At 39.7% G+C, this 20833-nt stretch overlaps 1 protein-coding gene across 1 annotated transcript; it reads right to left on the reverse strand.

Moving 5' to 3' along the window:
* Window positions 1-19962: 19962 nt before the first annotated feature.
* On the reverse strand, window positions 19963-20606 carry LOC108291429 (elongation factor 1-alpha 1-like). Its single transcript, XM_037732470.1, has one exon. The coding sequence runs from the start codon at window positions 20604-20606 to the stop codon at window positions 20091-20093; it is 516 nt and encodes a 171-aa protein (XP_037588398.1). The 3' UTR covers window positions 19963-20090.
* Between the last annotated feature and the right edge of the window lie 227 nt (window positions 20607-20833).

Consider the following 20833-nt stretch of genomic DNA (forward strand, 5'->3'; position numbering starts at 1 on the left):
GTGGGAAACAAGAGACAGGCAGGATCAGGGCAAATAGATTCCGCTTCTCCATTCCTCCCATTCTGAGGCATAGTTTCTCTGTACAGTTACCCTGAGAAGTTCTGAGTACCCAACATCTGCTGAGAAAACTTACGTGTCTCTTCAAGGCTCGCCATGAAGCAGTGGCAAATGTGGTAACACATTTTACATCCTTTCTTGCTTCACTCAATTTTTTCTCACGCTTGCTTGCCCTCGGATTACACACACCTGCCCCCTTCATAAAGTATCGCACTGATTTCATGCCTTAGGCTCTGTTGTCTAGGAAACCTGGGCTAAAACAACCAATTTTTAAACTAATACCAGATACATAAATAAGAAATAACCTGGTTAAAAGGAAGAAAATATCCTAAGCCTGCAGAATAGTATATCCGGAGACCTAAAGGCAAAATGGAGTGTAGTTGTTTTTCTATTAGTCTCTTCAGGCTGCTGTGACAAAACACCATCAACTGGGTAGCTTGTAAATAACAGAAATTGATTTCTCACAGTTCTAAAGGCTGGGAAGTCCAAGATCAAATTGCCAGCAGATTCAGTGTCTGGTAAGAGCCTGTTTCCTGGTTCATAGGTAGGACCTTTTAGCTGTGTCCTCACTTGATAGAAGGGACTAGTTAGCCTTCTAGGGTCTCTTTTTTAAGGCCATTAATCCAATCATGTTGGCTGTACCCTTATGACTTAATCACTTCCTATGAGCCCCACCTCCTAGTGACATCACCCTGGGGGTTAGGATTTTAGCATAAGAATTTTGGAAAAACATAAACACTTAGTTCATTGCACTGGAACTTCAAGAAATGAGAAGTTCACTTTGGCTGGAGAAGAAGCCTAGGGTTATAGTGTAGGGATTGTGAGAGAAGAGGGTAGAGGTATATCTGCTCACAAAGTACTGAGCAGGCCATGAGAAAGAGTCTTGGGAGCTACAGAAGGATTTGAAACCAAAGAGTGACAAAGTCAGATTTGCATTTCAGATCACATGGGCTGCAATAGGGAGGCCGGATTGAAAGTGGGCAGGGAAGATGTAATGATCCTTGCAAATGCACACTAGGGTTGTGGTATTGGTATTAATTTTTATGATAGAAAATAAGTAGCCTATTATACATTAGCTATACCAATTTTACTTAAGTAGTCCAATCATCTTATTTCTTACTACCAATTCAAGTATAATTCTCTTTAAAGTTACTATGAGGAAGACTCAAAATTACAACAAAGGGCTAATTTTGGTGTTAAAAAATATTTAAATGGAATTTATTGGTAGTCTTTCTAACCCGATAGGGGTGTTAAGAATTATCTGAAATGTTGAAATACGCAAAATGGATTACTGGATAGCGTTTCAGTTTAGTATTTGGCATTGTCTAACTTGCTGAGGGGAGGATGTACTAGCGAGTGTTGTCCACAGAAACAGGACCAATTGGTTGTGAGTGTGTATACAGTCATGCAATGCTTAGTACATTCCAAGAAATTCATCATTAGTCAATTCCATCATTGAGTGTATGTATATAGCCAAACCTAGATAGTATAGCCCACTACAAACCTAGGCTATGTGGTATAGCCTATTGCTCTGAGGCTACAAATCTGCAAAGCATATTGCTGTACTGAATACTGTAGGCAATTGCAACACAATGGTAAATAGTTGTGCATCTATCTATCTATTTATCTACATAAATACATAGAAAAGGTACAGTAAAAATCTGATATAAAAGATAAAAAATGGTGTGCCTATTATAGGTCACTTACCATAAACAGAGCTTGCAGGACTATAACTTGTTCTGGATGAGTCACTGAGTGAGTGGGAAGTGAATGTGAAGACCTAGGACATTAGTGTACACGTCTATAGATTTTATCAACACTGTACACTAAGGCTACACTAAGTTTATAGATAATATTTTTCGTCTATAGATTTTATCAACACTGTACACTAAGGCTACACTAAGTTTATAGATAATATTTTTCTTTCTTCAATAATAAATTAACCTTAGCTGACTAACTTTCGTACTTTTTAGACTTTTAAATTTTTTAATTTTTTGACTCTTGTAATAACACATAGCTTAAAACACAGACGCATTATACAGCTGTGCAAAAATATTTTCTTTTCTTGTATCCTTATCCTGTAAGCTTTTATTTTTAATTTTTTCTTTTACTTTTTAAACTCTTTCGTTTAAAACTAAGGGGCTGGACATGGTGGCTCACGCACGCCTGTAATCCCAAGCACTTTGGGGGGCTAAAGTGGATGGATCACGAGGTCAGAAGATCGAGACCATCCTGGCCAACATGGCAAAACCCCATCTCTACTAAAAATACAAAAATTAGCTGGGTGTGGTGGCACGTGCCTATAGTCCTAGCTACTTGGGAGGCAGAGGCAGGAGAATCATTTGAACCTGGGAGGTGGAGGTTGCAGTGGGCTGAGACAGCACCACTGCACTCCAGCATGGTGACAGAGCGAGACTCCGTCACAAAAAGAAAAAAAATGAAAAACAAAAAACAGAACAAAGGAAAAACTAAGAGGCAAACATACACATTATTCTAGGCCTACACAGGGTCAGGATAATCAATATCGCTGTCTTCCAACTCCTCCTCCTCTTATTCCCCTGAAAGATCTTCAGGGACAATAACTCGCACTGAGCTATTATCTCCTATGATAACAACACTTTCTTCTGAAATACCTCCTGAAGGACCTGCCTGAGGCTGTTTTACAGTTAACTTTTCTTTTTTTTAGTAGAAGGAGTACACTCTAACAATAAAATGTATTCCATAGTAATTACACATAGTAACACATTCATTATCAATTATTATGCACTGTACAGAATTGCATGTGCTGTACTTTTACACAACTGGCAGTGCAATAGATTTGTTTATACCAGCATCACCACATCACCACAAACATGTGAGTAGTGTGTTGCCCTATGATGTTACAATGGCTGCAGTATCACTAGGTGATAGGAATTTTTCAGCTCCCTTATAATCTTATGGCATCATCATTGCATGTCCAGTTCATCATTGACCAAAATGTCGTTATATGGTTCATAACTGTGTGTGGGTATGTATACACATATATAAATATATATACACATATATGAGAGAGTGAGAGAGAGAAAATTAGCTCATACAATTGTAAGAACTGATGAACCTGAAATCTACAGTGCAGGTTGGCAGTCTGGAGACCCGGGGAAGAGTTCCCGTTGCAGCTCAAACCCAAAGGCAATCTGGAGGCAGAATTCCCTTTTCCCTGGGCAACCTCAGTCTTTTCTTTTATGGCCTTGAACCGATTAGATAGGGTCCACTCATGCAGAAAAATCTGCTTAACTGAAAGACTTTTGACTTAATTGTTAATCTCATCTAAAAATACCTTCACAGAAATATCTACACTAACATTTGACCGGATATCTTTGTACCAGAGCCTAGCCAAGTTGACACATAAAGTTAACAATTACAGGGAGGCTGTCTGATTCTCGAACTTTTGTTTAACATTTATTTGCTATTGACTAGGAAATCTTACATCTCTTTAAGGACAGAGGTAAGCTTGTAATAAACTGATAACAATTTAAGTGATTCTTTTTCAATAACAATATAAACAAATTTTGTCCCAAAAAGATGCAAGTGATGTGAATATAATCCAAAGGTTATCACCTATTGCCCTGTAGGGAATCAACCAGTTTTGTGTCTAACCTACTATCATTACTCTAACACTTAAAAAATGCTCTTCTAATAAAACTTACCCTTTTATAAATTCACTAATTAATGAGCCGAATAAAACTTTTAACCCATATTGATTTTGTTAAAATATCGTGTTTTTAACTTTTGAAAATTATACTTTGACAGGGAATAAGCACGCAGTATGCAATATAGAAAAGAATAACTGTAATTATTCAATTTGTGGTTTTATTATTTACTATAATCATGCATGTCAAGAGACTGTTACCATCTCATTTTCTCCATTGGCCCCTAATTAATATGGCTGTTGGAGTTAAGACATATACAATAAGCTCTCCAAATATTCCTTCTCCCCCATTCACTGCTTTCTCTCCTCTGGGGACTCTTATTACGTATGCTTTGGATTTTCTCATTGTATTCTCTCCATTTCTTTCTTTCTTTCTTTCTTTTTTTTTCTCTCTCCATTTCTTAATCTTTTTCAGAGGGAGTTTTGCTCTGTCACCCAGGCTGGAGTGCATTGGGCGATCCTAGCTCACTGCAACCTCCACCTCCCAGGGACAAACAATCTTTCTGCCTCAGCCTCCTGACTAGCTGGGATTACAGGTGTGCACCACCATGCCTTGCTAACTTTTGTATTTTTAGTAGAGACAGGGTTTCACCATGTTGGCTGGGCTGGTCTTCATCTCCTGACCTCAGGTGATCCACCTGCCTCGGCCTCCCAAAGTGCTGGGATTACAGGCGTGAGCCACCACACTGGCATTCTGTTTCTTAATCTTTCTTTTATTTTCCATCCCTTTTTTCCCTTGCCAGCCTACATTCTAGGTAGTGACTTCTAACTTATCTTAGGTTTGATGGTTTTCTTTTTGATTCTATCATAGCTATTTAATCTATTCATAGAATTTTTTGTTTCACAGTGTCTTGTTTGGTAATTTGGATTATTTATTTTATGCTGCCAATCATTTAAAACATACTAATTTTCTTTCTCTGTCATATTTTTCTATCATATGATATTTGTGGGATATTGATCTTGCTGTTTATTGTGTCTGCTCAATCTGGTTTATGCTGAATTATTTGTCTCCTCCTCCTCCCTCTCCTCCTCCTCTTTCTTCCCTTCCTCCTCCTTCTTCCTCCTTCCTTCTTTCCTTCCTCCCTCCCTCTCTCTCCTTTCTTTCTTTCTCTCTTTCTTCCTTCCTTCTTCTTTCTCTTTTCCTTCCTTCCTCTTTTTTCTTTCTTTCCTTCTTTCTTTCTCTCTCTCTCTTTCTTTCTTTCTTTCTTTTTTCCTTCTTTCTTTCTTCCTTCTTTCTTTCATTTTTCTTCCTTCTTTCTTCCTGTCTTTCTCTCTGTCTTTCTTCTCCTCTATGCTTATTTTAATTTAGATTGTCATTTTGAGCAGGGATTTTCTTTCTTTCTTTCTTTCTTTCTTTTTTCTTTCTTCTTTCTTCCTTTCTTTTTCTTTCTTTCTTCTCCTCTATGCTTATTTTAATTTAGATTGTCACTTTCAGCAGGGATTTATAAGAATTGTATCTCTGTGAATCTTGAGTGGCCTAGGCTGAGGAGATTTTGCATTTGCCAGGAACCTCTCCTTGGAAGCAATCATTTTGATAATTTCACTGCAAATAGTAAAGGGAGGGGCCATGGTAACAATTTCTCAAAGGACATTTTTTCACCCAGAGCCTCAGAGCAATTAGATAAGTCCGTATTCTTCATCTGTGCTAATGAATAGTTTTCTTCTAGTCCAACATTTTATGGAGGATCAAGTCTATATTAGTTTCCTATTGCTGTGGTCATAAATTAGCATGAACTGTTTGGCTTCAAACACCACAAATTTATTATCTAATAGTTCTATAGATCAGAGATCCAAAATGTGTCTAATTGGGCTAAAACCAGGTATTGACGGGGCTGGTTTCTTCTGGAGGCTCTAGGGGAGAATACATTTCCTTATGTTTTCCACCCTCTAGCTCTCATTCCCTAGGTGGCAACCTCCTTCCATCTTCAAATTCAACAATGATGGGTAAAGTCCTTCTTATATCACATGACTCTGACCACTTTGGTCTTTCCCTTTCACTTTTGAGTACCCTTGTGATGACACTGGGACCACCAGAATAACCCAGGATAATCTCATTATTTTCTGGTCAGCTGATTAGCAACCTTCCTTCCACCTGTTATCGTAATTCCTTTTTGCCATGTGTGATACCATATTCAGAGGTTCTAGGGATTGGGATTTGATGTCCTTGGGGAGCCATTATTCTGCCTCTCTCACAGTCTCTTGAGGTTCTCAGCTTTATGCAAAGACCTCAATTCTAACTCGCAACCTCTGTCGTCCCAGGCCTCACGGCACTAAAACCTAGGCCCTTAGGTTAACAAAAACAAAAGCTTCATCCAGTGAAGCTGCAGTACTAGGTCATATAGTCACCACCTTGGATTTTATTTTTTCCTTTCTTTCACTGGGTTTTTTTTTTCTTTCTTACAAGCTCAGCTATAAGCTAAAGGAGTATTTGTTATATTCATCCAGCATGCCTAGGAGTTCATAGTGTGCAAATTTGGTAATTAACTAGCTAACAGTATGGCCAGAAAAATACATCTCTAGTATGATTCTATTGGATCAACCAGGGTACACACAAGAGCCACGTAAAGTGTATATCCAAATGCTTAAAAGTTACAAAGGAAGCTCTCTAATTATTTTTAACTAAAATGTATTCAGTCCTCCTAACTTGACAAATACACTTCACAATGACCTGGATGGCCAGATTATAATGAAAGATTCTCACATTCCTTGGTGTTCTGCAGAGGACTAGGCTACATGAGGAGGGATGGCCCCCAGCTGTGACCTGTTTTCTTTCCCTTTTACCACTGGCTCCTTCCGGCACTGTGAGGGATACATATGCACGTGGGCCTCGCACCATTCTCCCAATATCAAACTCTGTCCAAACCCTTGGCAAACAGCCACCTTTGGCCACTCCTCAGGCCTCAGAGTTGTATGTACAAATAGTAAGTCTGGACTTTGCAGGGAAAAATCTGAGAAAGAATCCTGTGGCAGTCTGGGCAGGGAATTCCAGAGATTTAGGTACCTGAGTTTAAAGAAGGCAGAGTGTGGGCTCCAGGCAGGCCAGTCCCCTATGGGCCTTGTTCTGTGGTGCAGGGGCCAGAACACAGCCTTCTAAAGCACTGTGCCTTGGGCCAGGCATTCTCTTATCTGGCCCTCAGGGAGGTCCCACAATCAACTGTCAAAAGACTTCTGCTACCCGTACTATAAGCTGGAACTTTCCCAAGTTATTTTCACTTGGGCTATTGCTATAACCTCCTGATATCCTGGCCACCAGTGTCACTGCTGGTTCCAAATCCTAGCCTGATTACTTACTAGCAGTATAACTTTGAACAAGTGACTTAACCTTTTTGGAAACTTCATTTGCTTAGCAAAATTGCTCCTAAGTTTCAGACTCAGAAACTATGAGAAATGAATGTTTATGGTTGTTTTGAGCCATTACGGTTTGGAGTAACTTGCTATATAGAAATGAATAACTAATGTATTATCACCCCACCCCGCTTTTGAAATCATGGCATAATATACATCATTCCAGAGAGACTTTCTAAAACCTAATAGAATAGAAAGCAATAGTAAAAGTCATTAACTAGAAATATTTTAAAGCATTCTACTTGTTCTATTGGTTCCTTAATAGTCCAAGCACAAATTATCTTAAGACAATGACTAAAAAAACCTTACAGGCTAACTAAACTGGACACATGTCACGTCAAGTCCCTCTCTCGTGGTATACCTGCAGATTCTACATGGAAGATGATGCTGTGCTGTGTCCTCCAGCACTAAGCCCTTCTAACCCTACAGTAGTGGAGTTTCAACACTCCTTAAAGTTGATTGTTAAGTCATAGAGATCTTACTCTTCTTGATAATTGTTTGGTAATATTGAGGAATAGGTTGGTTTGGTTGGTCAAACATTATATTTAATACTAAATCAGTATTACTAGCTGGAAGCAGTGGCTCACGCCTGTAATCCCAGCACTTTGAGAGGCTGAGGTGGGCAGATCACAAGATTAGGAGTTCGAGACCAGCCTGTCCAACATGGTGAAACCTCATCTCTACTAAAAATACAAAAATTACCCAGGTGTGATGGTGGCACATGCCTAAAATCCCAGCTACTTGGGAGGCTGAGGCAGGAGAACTGCTTGAACCTGGAGGCAGAGGTTGCAGTGAGCTGAGAGTGTGATGCTTCACTCCAGCCTGGGCAACAGAGCAAGACTCCATCATCTCTAAATACATACTGTACATACATACATACATAGCCAGAATTATGAGATTCAAACTGCCTATGAACCTGGCCAATGACTAAGACAGCCACAAACATAGTTGTTGTTTACAATGTGGGGAATACTAATTTACCATATTTGTATTCCGAGTCACTAAAATCTGTTTCTAACTTCTTTAGTTTTGTCATTTATATTAGGGGTCCCCAACCTTTTTTGGCACCAGGGACTGGTTTTATGGAAGACTATTATTCCATGGACCTGGGTGGGGGTGGTTTCAGAATGAAAGTATTCTACCTCAGATCATCAGGCATGAGATCCTCATAAGGAGTGAGCAACCTAGATTCTGTGCATGCGCAGTTCACAGCAGGGTTCACGCTCCTATGAGAATCTAATGCTACGGATCTGTGGGCAAGTGGAGCTCAGGTGGAAATGCTCTGCTCACCTCCTGCTGTGCAGCCTGGTTCCTAACAGGCCATGGACCAGTACCAGTCCATGGCCCCGGGGTGTTAGGAACCCCTGATTAACATGTTTTTTTGCTCAGTCATTCAGCATATATTTATGAAGTATTTTCTAGGTGGTAGTTCCAATAGAGAGTACGAACTAAATAGGACATTTGCCCTAAAGCCTAATGAAGAAGAAAGAGAATTTATATCCTAATAAAGGATAAGTCTGGGCACAGGGCTCATGACTGTAATCCCAGCACTTTGGGAAGCTGCGGTGGGAGGATTGCTTGAGTCCAGGAGTTTGAGACCAGCCTGGGCAACAGAGCAAGAACTTGTTTCTATTAAAATTTTTAAAAATAATAAAACAAAAAGCTGCTTTTAGATATATAAACCCTTTGCATGAAGGGGAAGCCTGTATGTATGTATGCATGTATATACACACAGAGGTCTGTTTATCCTCCAGGTGAGAAGGGAGTGCTATAGCTTTTAAAAAGTACTGAAGTATAACATGTGCAGAGAATTGCACAAATCCTAAGTGCATGGCTCAATGAATTTATTAGAATTAAACTCACTTAATCAGCACCCAGATAAAAAAGCAGAATTTTACTAGCACTCAAGAATCCCTTTTCTTGTCTACACTTAGGCAGAGGGAAGGAAATACATCAAACAACCTTTTTTTTTTTTTTTTTTTTTAGATGGAGTCTTGCTCTGTCGCCATGCTGTAATACAGTGCCATTTTTTCTCATTACTACAGCCTCTGCCTTCCAGCAACAAACAATTTTTCTATTTCAACAATCTGCTTAATATATACCTTCCTGCATCATGAGTCACTCAGACCATTATTAGTCAGCCTTCAAAAATAGTTTCTCTGAGACAATTCTCGCCCTCCTCACAAGCTAAATCAGTGATTAAAGTCCAGGTGAACCAGAGTAAAAACTTCCAGCTGTCAAATTAACAGCCAGAAAGCATTTTTTCTTCACAAAAGATGTGTCTAGACTGCTGATAATTAGAAGGAAAAAATATTCATTAGTCCGTCACGTAAAGAATTATCCTCTCTAACGTAATTCCTAGGTTTTCTGTAGTCTAAAATGAGTTCAGCTGTTCTTATTTAAAGTCAAGTCATACACATAAAGCAAATCTAATGCACTCTTTATTACAGGAGTAGACAGGAAGCACGCACCAAACCAATTAGATACTATAGCCCCATAATGTTGCATCAAAGCTGTGGCATGTTATTAGAAACCAAGTGATGTACAGCATCTTTTATTTTGTGTTAAAATGCAGGATAGCTATCTGACCCAAAGGTGAACCAATGTGAATACGGACAGGCAAAACATCCATCAAGATATAGGAATTCAGAGCAATGGTGTTTAAGCCTCCTTGAGTGATAGATAATACCAATCAGTAGCTACAGGAAATGCTAAACACACCTTCGTGCTAAGTCCTCCTTTTATCTTTTTGAGAAAATCCTCGTCACAGTTCAAACAGAACAAGTAAAAGTAAGAGTGGGTCTTCAGTAGGCAAATAACTCAGGCTGGGACCCCACAGATCATCTATTTGATGATGTTTTTCTGTAGAATTAGAAAGGGTGAAGAAAGCCTGAATCATAGTATTTGTGCTGCAAATTGCAATAAAGTCTCCATTGTTTCACGACTTTCTCCAAAGAATCTGAAACCTATTTCCACATAAGCATAACTAGGAGTTTTTTAAGTAAAAAACATGGGTTGTTTTGTTTTCTCCAACTATGGCATCTCCCACAGCACTTGGGACAGTGTAATTGATTAATAAATATTTCATAATTGAATGAATGTGTGGCATTTTCTCCTAAAAATGATGAGCAGCCATTGAAGCATGTCCAGGAGAGGGATGACATGATCAGACTTCCTCTATAGGAAACTCCCTCTGGCAATAGTATGGAGCATATATTAGAGGGGCAGACCAGGAGGTATTACTGGGAGGCAATAGTCCTACTCCAGACTAGAATAAGTGATGGTCTGAAGTAAGTTTGAGCAGGTTAAGGTGAAAAGTAGAAACTGACTTGAAGGATACTGAAAAAGTAATATCTATGTGATCTTGTAATTGATGGAATATGAAGGGAGAGAGAAGATACTAGAAGAGGACTCAAAATAATTCCTGGGATTCTGGTTTGGTCTTTTGAATAAGTGATGGGGCAGATGGTTGAGGTAAAAAATACAGAGTGGTAGAAACAGATTAGGTGTCAAATACAGTGAGTTTACAGTAGCTTCTTTAGGCTTGAGGTACCTGTGAGATGTCTGATTTAAAATCAATAGAGTGGAAACAGTTATCAAAGCCACTGGTTTTGATCTTTTTTTCACAGAAGAAAAGGCTGAGGGGCAGAATTAGAGGGAATACAGACATTTAGAGGTTGAGCAGAGAACACAAATACTGACATAAGAAGCAGGACTGGCCACAAATGACCCTGGTACTTGTTCTAGAATACCTGGATACCAAGCTAGCTGGGATCAGGGACCCATGCACCCCTGCTCCCAGAAGGGGAACTGACCTAACCTTTCCTCGGCTCGGCAGGGGAATCTGCAGCATTCATAGACCTAAGCGCTCCAGATACTGAGCTGCTGGTATACCCCTAAACTCACTAAACATATGTTTTAAGATGTATGCTTTTTTTTTTTTTACAAGCCACACATAAGAAAGGCAGAATTTCTTCTCCCTTATGATAATTTAACTTTGTTTTTGTCATCAGAGAAGATTATCAAGTGATTCATTTTTTAAAAGAATAAAAAGAGGATACTTGCTAAGGTATTCATTTTGGGAGGCTATCCATCTATCCTAGCAGGGATGTTACTGAACAAGACATTTCGGAAGATTCTCTTGAATTTGTCACAGCTTGAAAGGGAAAAATTCATATTTTGACAAATTTAAGTTTTGAAAACAACCCAAGTTGTTGTTTGTAGTAGTTTTGTGGAAAACGTGAATGACAACAATGAAACAAAATCATGTCATGCTATAATGAAACGGATTGGTCTTCCTCTTTAGGACCCTAATGATCTACTCCATTTTCCTCTCTTTCTTTCTCTCACTCCCTCCCTTTCTTTCCAGGAGCTTTTGCATAGTCTAGCCAAACTAATCTTCGTGAAGCAGAATTCCAGTCATGTCACTATCTTTTTCAAAATTCTTCAGTGACTTCTGGCTATTCACATAAAAATGTCTAAACTTTTTGGTCTGGAAGTCTAGTCTCTTTCCAATTTTACTGAAATTTGTTATTTGTTCTCTCTTTCAGCCCAATAAACTGAACTCTTGAATGCTTTCTGTTCATTCTCTAAGGTTTTTGATATGGTTTGGCTGTGTCCTCATCCAAATCTCAACTTGAATTTTAACTCCCAGAATTCCCATATGTTGTGGGAGGGACTGCATGGGGAGGTAATTGAGTCATGAGGGCCAGTCTTTCCCATGCTATTCTTGCGATAGTGAGTAAGTCCCACGAGATCTGATGGATTTATCGGGGGTTTCTGCTTTTGCTTCTTTCTCATTTTCTCTTGCCACCACCATGTAAGAAGTGTCTTTCACCTCCTGCCATAACTCTGAAGCCTCCCCAGCCATATGAAACTATAATCTAATCAAACCTTTTTTCTTCCCAGTCTCGTTATCTCTTTATTAGCAGCATGAAAACAATAAATTGGTACCAGTAGAGTGGGGCGTTGCTGAAAATATACCCAAAAATGTGGAAGTGGGTAACAGGCAGAGGCTGGGGGCTCATTAGAAGACAGGAAAATGTGGGAAAGTTTGGAACTCCCTAGAGACTTGTTGAATGGCTTTGCCCAAAATGCTGATAGCAATATGGACAAAAAAGTCCAGACTGAGGTGGTCTCAGATGGAGATGAGGAACTTGTTGGGAACTGGAATAAATGTAACTTTTGTTATGTTTTAGCAAAGAGACTGGTAGCATTTTGCCCCTGCCCTCCCTAGAGATCTATGGAACTTTGAACTTGAGAAAGATGATTTAGGGTATCTGACAGAAGAAATTTCTAAGCAGCAAAGCAGTCAAGAAGTGGCTTGGGGTCTGTTAAAGGCATTTAGTTTTATAAGGGAGGCAGAGCATAAAAGTTTGAAAAATTTGCAGCCTGACTATGCAATAGATAGGAAAAGCCCATTTTCTGAGAAGAAATTCAAGCCGGCTGTAGAAATTTTCATAAGGAGCCTAATGTTAATCTCCAAGACCATTAGGAAAATGTCTCCAGGCTGTGTCAGAAACCTTCATGGCAGGCCCTCCCATCACAGGGCTGAAGGCCCAGGAGGAAAAAGTGGTTTCATCGGCTAGGTCCAGTGTCTCTGAGCTGTACATAGCCTAGGGACTTGGTGCCCTGTGTCCCAGCCATTCCAGCTGTGGCTGAAGAGGCCAACATACAGCATACAGCTCAGGCTGGGGCTTCAGAGGGTGGAAACACCAAGCCTTGGCAGCTTCCATCTGCTGTTGAGCCTGCAGATGCACAGAAGTCAAAAACGGAGGTTTGGGAATCTCCATCTAGATTTCAGAAGGTGTATGGAAATGTCTAGATGCCCAGACAAAAGTTTGCTACAGAGTGTGGGCCTCATGGAGAACCTCTGCTAGGGCAGTTTTGAAGGGAAACATGGGGTCAGAGCCCCCACACAGGGTCCCTACTGGGGCACTGTTTAGTGGAGCTGTGAGAAGAGGACCACCATCATCCAGACCCCAGAATTGTAGATCCACTGACATCTTGCACTGTGTGTCTGGAAAAGCCACAGACAATGCCAGCCTGTGAAAGCAGTTGGGGGGCGAGGCTGTACCCTGGAAAGCCACAGGGGTAGAGCTGACCAAGACCCTGGGAGCCCACCTCCTGCATTAGCATGACCTGGATGTGAGACCTGGAGTCAAATCAGATCATTTTGGAGCTTTAAAATTTGATTGCCCTGCTGGATTTTGGACTTGCAAGAGCCCTGTAACCCCTTTGTTTTGGACAATTTCTCCCTTTGGAATGGGCATATTTACCTAATAACTGTACCCCCATTGTATCTAGGAAGTAACTAGCCTACTTTTGATTTTACAGGCTCATAGGCCAAAAGTACTTGCCTTGTCTCAGATAAAACTTTGAACCATGGACTTTTCGGTTAATGCTAAAATGAGTTAAGACTTTGGGGGACTGTTGTGAAGACATGATTGGTTTTGAAATGTGAGGACATAAGATCTGGAGGGGCCGGGGTAGAATGATATGGTTTGGCTGTGTCCCCAGCCAAAACTTAACTTGAATTGTGTCTCCAGAATTCCCATGTGTTGTGGGAGGGACCCAGCGGGAGGTAACTGAATCATGGGGGCTGGTCTTTCCCATGCTATTCTTGTGGTACTGAACAAGTCTTGCGAGATCTGATGGGTTTATCAGGGGTTTCCACCTTTGCTTCTTTCTTATTTTCTCTTGCCACTGCCATGTAAGAAGTGCCTTTCTACTCATGCCATGATTCTGAGGCCTCTCCAGCCATGTGGAACTGTAAGTCCAATTAAACCTCTTTTTGTTCCCAGTTTCAGGTATGTCTTTATCAGCAGTGTGAAAATAGACTAACACATTTTTTATCTTTTTGTTTTCTCTTCACGTCCAATTTCTACCTTTCTTTTAAGACACTGAGTGAATGTCCTCAAGCCCATGTGTTAGCCTTCCCTGACTGCTGCAATCCTGTCCAATATCCTTGGCTTCTTCTACCCAAGATAAAGCCATCACCCTTATGCCACGGAAAAGCCCAAACTGCTCATTTGGATTATCTAGGATTTTGTGAGAATATGGTGTCAGTGTTAATGTATGTTTTAGTTGTTAATAGCAGTGATATATTTAATATAATACAAGAATTTTTTTTAAAGTGGAAGATAATAAGACACCTAACACAGATTACATTGATTACAGTATAGTCAAAAGAGCACACAGTCTTTAGAATTTGACAAACTGCACTTGAATCCTAGCTCTACTGTTTACTAGCTGGGTCTCTTTAGACAGCTTATTTAATATCTCTAAGAACCTACTCTTTCATCTGTAAAGTGGAAATAATGACATCAGTTTCATAACTTTATTATGAGGATCAGAAGAAAGTCATGGAAAAGACTTTCTAATAATCTTAGAGAGAGGAAGTCCTCTAAAAATGTGACAAGACCCAGAAGCCGTAAAAGATAGCTATTTTGACTGCATAAAATGTCAACATTTTTGCATGACAAAATAATGCCATAACCAAAGCTGTAAGAAGGTAAACTGGAACAAATTTTTGTGGCATTTATGACAGACAAATTATTTTCACTCTCCCATGTATCAATGAAGAGAAAGACCAATGTATTGAAAAAAATGGACAGAAGACATTAAAATACTCCATAGAAAATGAAATACAAATAGTCTATAAACATAAAAAGATGCTCAACCTCACTCATAGTAACATAAATGCAAACTAAAACTCAATAATATACTATTTTCACCTAATGGTAAATGATAGGGGAAGTAAGCACTCTATACATTATTAAGGAAAGTGTAAATTGATACAACATTTTTTGAAAAGCAATTTGGCAGCAGCAATTTTTAAAATAACAATTTAATCATATACTACTCCTCTGAGCAATTTCCCATCTGAGAATGTATACATGTATGCTACCCAGTACAGTAGCCAGTGACCACATTTGGTTACTGAGCACTTGAAATCTGGTGCATCTGAAATGAGATGTAATTTAAATGTATCATATACACTGAATTTTAAAGCCCTGGTGTAAGTAAAATAGTGTAAAATGTTTCTTTTTTTATTGATTACATGTTGAAATGATCATATTTTGGATATAATGGGTTAAATATACTGTTAAGATTAATTTTACTTATTTATTTTACTTTAAAAAATGTGGCTGCTAGAACATTTAAACTTACATATGTTGTTCACATTATGTACGTTTTGAACCTTGTTAACATATACAGTTCTACTTGCATGCATAAGAAATTATGTATGGGTAAAGAATATCTGAAAACATCTTTAATATTTACCAAGAGTCTTTGCTAAATAAAACATGATACGTTCAGACAATAGACTATTACATGAACTGAAAAAAGAATGAGACCAACCTGCCCTAAGATGGGGAGCTTTCTGCTAGATATCATTAAATTAAAAAAAAAAACAACATGGAATAGATGTGTAGTGAGCTAATGTTGTATATTGAATGAATTATATAAATTGTACTTATACATAGAATATTCTTGGAAGATGCACAAAAAGTCATTCTTATTGTCCTAGAGAGAGGAAATTGTGGTTCACCATAAGGGGTTGGAAGATTTATTTTTAACTCTACCTTTTTGTTCTGATTAAATGTTTTGAAACATGTATTCATTACCTATTTATTTTTAAAAAAAACTGTATTTACAAGCTTTCATTTTCTTTGAAGAAAACAATCCTTATAAAGAATTCCTGAAGTCAGCTATGTGAAGGTGGGAGATGGATGAAAAACAACAAAGCCCTACACAAGAGAAGGCTCCTAGGAAATATCTATTTCTTTCCCTTCCCCACACTTTGGCTAAGAGCACAGATGTCATAATAGAATCTTCCCACATTTCAGAAATCCCTTAAGCATCCCTATTATGTTATGGCTCTAGAGATGTCCAGTGTAAATGGAATGAGGCTATATTGATCCTATGACATGCCCTGGAAGTTAGTTATTTCCCCCCAGTAAATCCCAGAAACTTGCCTGCTTACTTTTATATGTCTCATCAAAATGGAAGGCAGCTTATATAATGTACAACTTCCCAGTCAGTATAATATTGTGGGCTGTCTGCAAATTTTATTACTATATTAAGAGCTGAAGCAAACTTTTCCAGTTATTACGTCCTCGGTACTAAAATCTACACTCTCCTTGTCAGTCCCTTGATTCTTTGGCAGTTAAAACCCTCTCTTTTATTTCTGTATCAGAAACTCTATGTGCTTCCCCAACCTCTTTGTCTACTTCAATAACCTCTTCTCGCTTTGATGAAGTTTGTTGATTGATTGCTTCTCATGGGTATGACTGGCTTTCTGGCCCTTTGTCTAAATTTAAAACACTGGAACCATCCTTCAGAAAATACACAGTGCTCCATCAATTGCATTTACTCATAAAATTTTTTTATTTTTATTTTTTGCAAAAGTCTGTTAATTCTGCTTCCTCATTTCCATTCCCATTGCCTCTGCCTGAGTCCAGGCCCTCTTTATCTTGTCTAGAATATGTCAATTACCTCTTAACTTGTCCGTGTGCTTTCAGACTCCCCACCAGCAATCCATTTTCTACTTTACTGCTAAATTCTAAAAACAGATTCATGCCTCCATTCACTCATTCATTCATCAGACATTCATTAAGTATCTCCTTTGTGTCGGACATCATGCTAGGAACTGGGGACACAAAGACTAATTTTTCAAAGGCAGGCACTACATCTCTGGAGCTTAGAGTCCAGTGGCGGAGGCCAATGTGCAGAAACACGGTTTACAGTGTATGGGGGTGGACACAGGATGCCCTGGCAGCATCCATTAAGCAGGGAAATTTCCCCACAGCCCTTGCCATCTGGTCCAACTGTTAAGAGCCAGGAGGAGGTGTTCTAAGCAGAGACAGCAGCAAGGTCCAAGGCTAAGCAGGGTGGTGCATGGTGTGTGTGGTGAGTGTGACTGGCCAGGGGGTCAGAGGAGATTTAGAGCAATCAGCATCAGGTAGAGGCACAGGGCCTAGGGGGCAATGCAAAGGAGTTTGGACTTTATTCTGAGGGCATATGTTTTAAGAACAGAGGTCATGAGATTGGATTTGCATTTTATTTAGATCATTATGGTAGAAGTTTGGAGGAGAGCTGGAGGGATGAAAGACTGGAGACTGGAAAGAAGGTTAGGAAGAGGCTGTTTCAACTCTCCAGTCATGAGGATAACCTAAATCAAGGTAAGAGCAGTGCGGGTAGTGAGCATCAGACAGACTTGAAAGATATTCAACAATGAAATGAACTGGGTTTAGTGATTGACACTATTTGGATGTTTGTGAGAAGGAAGGAAGAGGGAAAAGTCAGAACTGACTCGCAAATGTCTGGCTTGAGCCCTTGTATGACTATGAGAGACTTTGGAAGGGGAAATGGTTTGGCAGAGAGAAGATGGTAGCCATTGAGTACATGGGTCTGCACTCAGGTGAGAGATTGGGACTGGAGACATTCATTCTTCATCCATTTACTCATTTAGCTAATAGGTATTTAGTGCCTATTACATGCCAGACACTAGTCCAAGCACAGGGGTAGTGGCAAACAGGACAAAATTCCTGTTCTTGTGGCACCTTCATTCCATGAAGAAACTAAACAAACCACACAAGTAAATCAATGCATAATGTCCTGTAGACATGTGCTTTGAAGACAAATACATTAGGATAGGGTGAAGAGGCAAAGTGTGGTGGGGTGTGAGGGATATTTTACATATCCCCCCAAGGTTGTCCATGGAAAAGCATCTTTCAAGAGGTGATATTTGAGCACAAACCTGAACAAAATGCCAGAGGGAGCCATGTGAACGTTCAAGGGAAGAATATGCAAGGAAGAACCATGCGGGTCAGCAGGTTTCCTAAGCAATGGGTAGCAGAGGCTGTGGGAAAGAGGGAAGGGGAAAGGGATGCAGGTGTTCATATAACAGGACCTCTAACGGTACCTGTAAACCCTGATTTCTTGAGTGTATATCATCTTGCTTCCTCTTGAAGCCAACTCTAGTACTAATTCCTTCCTCCACCATTACTCCCCAGCCTATGATAAATATCATAGCATTGGCAACTTCTATCACTAGTATTACCTTGATATAATCTGAGCTTCTCCAAGGTAGGGATGCTGTTCATCTTGGCCACTGCGATACTCAGCACAGTGTGTTAGGAGCCGGTTCACAAATGTGCGTTGATAAAACAATAATGACAAACAACAGGACATGATTAAGGTAGAACTGATGTCTAGGGGAGGGGTAAGTGGTTGGTGATAAGTAGGGTCAAGGGATTGCTTTGTTAAAAAACAACTTTAGGCCGGGCACGGTGGCTCAAGCCTGTAATCCCAGCACTTTGGGAGGCCGAGGCGGGTGGATCACGAGGTCAAGAGATCGAGACCATCCTGGTCAACATGGTGAAACCCCGTCTCTACTAAAAATACAAAAAAATTAGCTGGGCATGGTGGTGCGTGCCTGTAATCCCAGCTACTCAGGAGGCTGAGGCAGGAGAATTGCCTGAACCCAGGAGGCGGAGGTTGCGGTGAGCCGAGATTGTGCCATTGCACTCCAGCCTGGGTAACCTGAGTGAAACTCTGTCTCAAAAAAAAAAACAAAAAAAACAAAAAAAAAACTTTATGTTTTAAAGCCCTGTAGTTTTACATATTTCTCTTTGACATCTTTTGGTATTCATCTTCTATCTCTCTGAATAATAACTTAATTCGTGATTTTTTTTTTAATTTTAGGATTTACCTATTGACTTTCCATTATAGAAGACGAAGAATCAGTTCTCTCTGTACCCTCCTCTACCCCAACTACACACATATACACACTACCCATAACCCTACCAACCCATTATAGCTGTATCATGATTTTGGTTAAATTAACATTGCATGTTCACATTTTAATGACTATGTAAATAGTATTCATACCAGGTTATGTGACATATTATGGTTGTTATTACCACTTTTCCTTTCTTGTACAACTTTTTATTTCCCTGGTGGTGGTTTTTATTATTATTATTATTATTATTATTATTATTATTATGTGTCACTTGGTTAATTGGTTGGTTTTCTAGTTTTCTGTGTCTAGTCATGAATTAATCTCCTAATCTACTCTTTCTGTAATACTTCTGTAACCTCCTCAATACAATTCAACACATGAGGGGTGTGTGTGTGTGTGTGTGTGTGTGTGTGTGTGTGTGTGTATGTGTTACCCTTCCTGATGATAGCACTACTGGAATCTTTTGACCTGCTACCTGCCCTGCCTGGTTGCTCTTTGGGCCCAGTGCTCTCCTGTCATCCTTGCATTGTTCTTCACCTTTCTGAGGCTGGATGTCCTGTCTTCCTCTGTTTGGGTTTACTCCTTTATTTTGGTGTATCAATTCCTCAAGTAGCTTCTTTGCTTCTTTTCATTAGAGATGTGGTGTCACCATGTTGCCCAGGCTGGTCTCAAACTCCTGGGCTCCAGCAGTTCCCCCCCCTCAGCCTTCAGAGCAGTGGGGAGTACAGGTATGAGCCACAGCTTCCGGCCTCAAGTAGCTCCTTGATAAGGTGCGCAGGAGGAAAATTTGTTGAGACTTTATGTGTTTGAAAATGTTTTTATTCCTTCTTGACACTTGAATTATAAGATAGCTAGATAATTTTAGAGTAGTAATCATTTTTGCTCAGAAATATGTATATTTTTCTACCATCTTGTAAATTCTAGTGTTACTGTTAAGAATGGAAGTCATTCTTTTTTTTCCTCATTAAACTTTGTTTTAATGGGTCTCAAAATTCTGTGACAGCTTTTTAGTCAAGTTGTTTCCATTAAAAAGTACTGATTTTAAAAACGAATGACTTAAAACTGCCACACACAAAAAAATAGACGAAAACAACAAAAACACAGAAACCCAAACATGGTCCACAAAACATTCTCCTTTCCTTCTGAAGGTTTTGCAATTCATTGTTACCATCAACCAGTCTTTTACTATTAAATTTAAATGGCCAAATGAAACAAACAGTTCTGACACTGTTCTTTCACCACTGATTAAGACTAATATTCATTAGGCTTCTGAGGTTTCTGGGCAGACTTGATGACCTTGCCAGCTCCAGCAGTCTTCTTGTCCACTGTTTTGATGACATCCACAGCAACTGTCTGTCTCATCTCACAAACAGCAAAACGACCCAGAGGAGGATAGTCCAAGACGTTCTCAACACACGTGGGTTTGCCAGGAACCATATCAACAATGGCAACATCATCAGACTTCAAGAGTTTAGGGCTATCTTCCAGCTTATTACTGTAACAGCGATCAATCTTTCCCTTCAGCTCAGCAAACTTGCAAGCAATGTGAACTGTGTGGCAGTTCAGTAGAGGGGCATGGTCAGCACCAGTATGGCCTAGAAGGTTCAGGATAATCACCTGAGCAATGAAGCCAGCTGTTGCCATTGGTGGGTCATTTTTCCTGTCACTAGCAACTCTGCCACAACAAACATCTTTGAGAGACGCATTCTTCACACTGAAGCCCACATTGTCTCCAGGAAGAGCTTCAATCAAACCTTCATGGTACATTTCTTTTTTTCTTTTTTCTTTTATTGAGATGGAGTCTCGCTCTGTCACCCAGGCTGGAGTGCAGTGGTGTGATCTCGGCTCACTGTAACCTCCACTTCCCGGGTTTAAGTGATCTTCCCACTTCAGCCTCCCAAGTAGCTGGGATTACAGGCATGCATCTGGATAATTTTTTTTTTTTTTTTTGTAGAGACGGGATTTCACCATGTTGGCCATGCTGGTCTCAAACT

Source organism: Cebus imitator, unplaced genomic scaffold, assembly GCF_001604975.1.
Source record: "Cebus imitator isolate Cc_AM_T3 unplaced genomic scaffold, Cebus_imitator-1.0 Scaffold18, whole genome shotgun sequence".
Lineage (NCBI taxonomy): Eukaryota > Metazoa > Chordata > Mammalia > Primates > Cebidae > Cebus > Cebus imitator.